The 2,060-nt window shown below is 66.2% G+C and overlaps 1 protein-coding gene across 1 annotated transcript in view; it reads left to right on the forward strand.

Annotated features, from left to right (window-relative positions):
- Positions 1-2,060, forward strand: part of DGKD (diacylglycerol kinase, delta 130kDa) — an 80,762-nt gene that overhangs the window by 66,649 nt on the left and 12,053 nt on the right. Inside the window, exons 21-22 of the mRNA XM_010841256.1 lie at positions 21-148; positions 1,103-1,216. Of these exons, the coding sequence (XP_010839558.1) occupies positions 21-148; positions 1,103-1,216 (242 nt within the window). The remainder of the gene's footprint in view (positions 1-20; positions 149-1,102; positions 1,217-2,060) is intronic.

The raw sequence follows: 2,060 nt of genomic DNA on the forward strand, positions 1-2,060 counted from the left end.
CTCTCTCTCCTCCTCTCCTCTCCCGCGTCCCCCCGCACAGTGCGATGGGCGCCCCATCCCCCTCCCCAGTCTGCAGGGAATCGCAGTCCTCAACATCCCCAGCTATGCCGGAGGGACCAACTTCTGGGGGGGCACCAAGGAGGATGATGTACGTACGGGGGTGCCGGGTGGCGCGGGGTTGGGCGGGTGAGGACTGAGTGGCCAGAGAGGTGGCCCCTCCGGGAGCTGAGGCAGAGCCTCCCGCTCTGGGGGTGCTCTGTGGGCAGGCTGGGGGCTGGACGGGGCAGCGCCCTCGTGCTGGCCGCGGGGGTGCAGTGGAGAGTGAGACAGCCCCCCTGCTCCAGTAGGGCAGGTGTGGTCACAGGTGTGACCTGGAGTCTGGGTCAGACCTGCCCTGGGGGTCATCTGGGAAGGTGTCCAGGGGGAGGGGACATCTGCACAGAGGCCTGAAGGTGTCTTGGGGTTGGACAGGTCAGGTTGGTGTCAGGGAGGGGGCACGTTCTCCAATGGCGTGCACCCTGGGTGGAGCGTAGAGAGGTCTGAGGAGCCAGGGAGGAGTTTGGAATTTACGCTGCGGGGGCACGGACGGGTATTGACTGGGGCCCTCCCTTAGTGCAGAGCAGCTGATGGGGCGGCTAACATAGACTGCCCTCATGGCCCGTGCTGGTCCCGCTTGTCAGCGCGCTGCCCGAGGTCACAGCCCTCGCAGACCCTGGAGGGACGGACCTGTGTCAGCCCCGGGCACACACACGTGCCCGAGGCCCCGCGTGTGTGAGGGGCAGGCAGGCCTGCCATGCGATCCAGGCTGCTGCCTTCCGGGCCTGGAGTGGAAGCCCCTCCGCAGTGTCCCCCCAGCGGCTCCCTGTTGTGAGCCTGGCTGGCTTTTAGCACTTGATCCGGGCCGCTGCCTTTCCAGGTCTGGAGTGGAGACCCTTCCTCAGCGTCTCCGCAGCGGCTCCCTGTCGTGGGCCTGTCTGGCTTTTAGTGCAGCAGTCCCCAGAGAAAGGCGGCTGTGTGTGTATGTGTGTGTGTGTGTGTGGGATGGGGGCAGGGGGGTCTTCAGGCCAGGAGCAGAGGTCAGCTCTGACGCCAGCCCTTGCAGACCTTCACAGCCCCATCGTTTGACGACAAGATCTTGGAGGTGGTCGCAGTGTTTGGTAGCATGCAGATGGCTGTCTCCCGGGTCATAAAGCTGCAGCATCATCGGATCGCCCAGGTACTGGCTGCAGTCCTGGAGGCGGTAGGGGCCTGGGTGCTGGTGGGGAGAGGCAGGCCTGGCCCAGACCCATGCTCCCGAGACAGGTGGGCATCTGGGTGCAGAGCCCCGGACAGTGGGCCACCCGGCCGCCTCCCGGTCCAGAGCCCATCCTTGTCTGCCGTGTTTGACCTCTGAAAAATGTTCTTCAAACCAGGGCTGGCTTGCTCCCCGGAATGCCCCCCTGGCCCTCTGTGGGGGCTCCTCCTGCTGTGGTGGGGTGAGCCGAGGTGGGCCTGGCTGCCTGCAGCCCGGCCCTGCGGCTCTCAGGAGCCACAGCTTGAGTCCAGGAGTGAGGCCTAGCGTGTGTCCTCACAGGCTGCTCTGAGGCCCGGCTCGGGAGAGACGGGGTGGGTCCCCCTTGGGAGGTTCTGTTGACGGGCTGGGAAGGGTCTGTCTGTCTGAGTGGTGGGGAGGGCCATGCACAGAGATGGGTGCTCATGCTGCCCTGAGCCCTAGTCCCTTCTGTCCTCACTGTGGGCTGTGTGGATGTCACGGTTTTAATCTTTCGGCAACACACTCTGTTGAGAAGAGGAGCCCTTGGTGGGAGTTGGCCCTGTCTCGGGTGTGTCCCCGTGTGCCCAGGGACCCAGCAGCTCTTGGTGGCCACGAGATCCCGCCCAAGGCCCGGTGCTGGCATCTGAGCACTGAGTTCCCCACAGGGCAGCGGTCAGGGATGCAGGGTGCCCCGGGTGTGGGGCGGTGGGGCGGGGTGGGGCTGGAGCTCCAGGAGCTGAGCCCAGGCGGGGGTGCCCTGAGCCCGGAAGCCCCGGAGGTCAGCGAGGTGCTCCAGCGGGCGGTGGTG

Source organism: Bison bison, unplaced genomic scaffold (assembly GCF_000754665.1).
Source record: "Bison bison bison isolate TAMUID 2011002044 unplaced genomic scaffold, Bison_UMD1.0 scf7180017864158, whole genome shotgun sequence".
Classification (NCBI taxonomy): domain Eukaryota; kingdom Metazoa; phylum Chordata; class Mammalia; order Artiodactyla; family Bovidae; genus Bison; species Bison bison.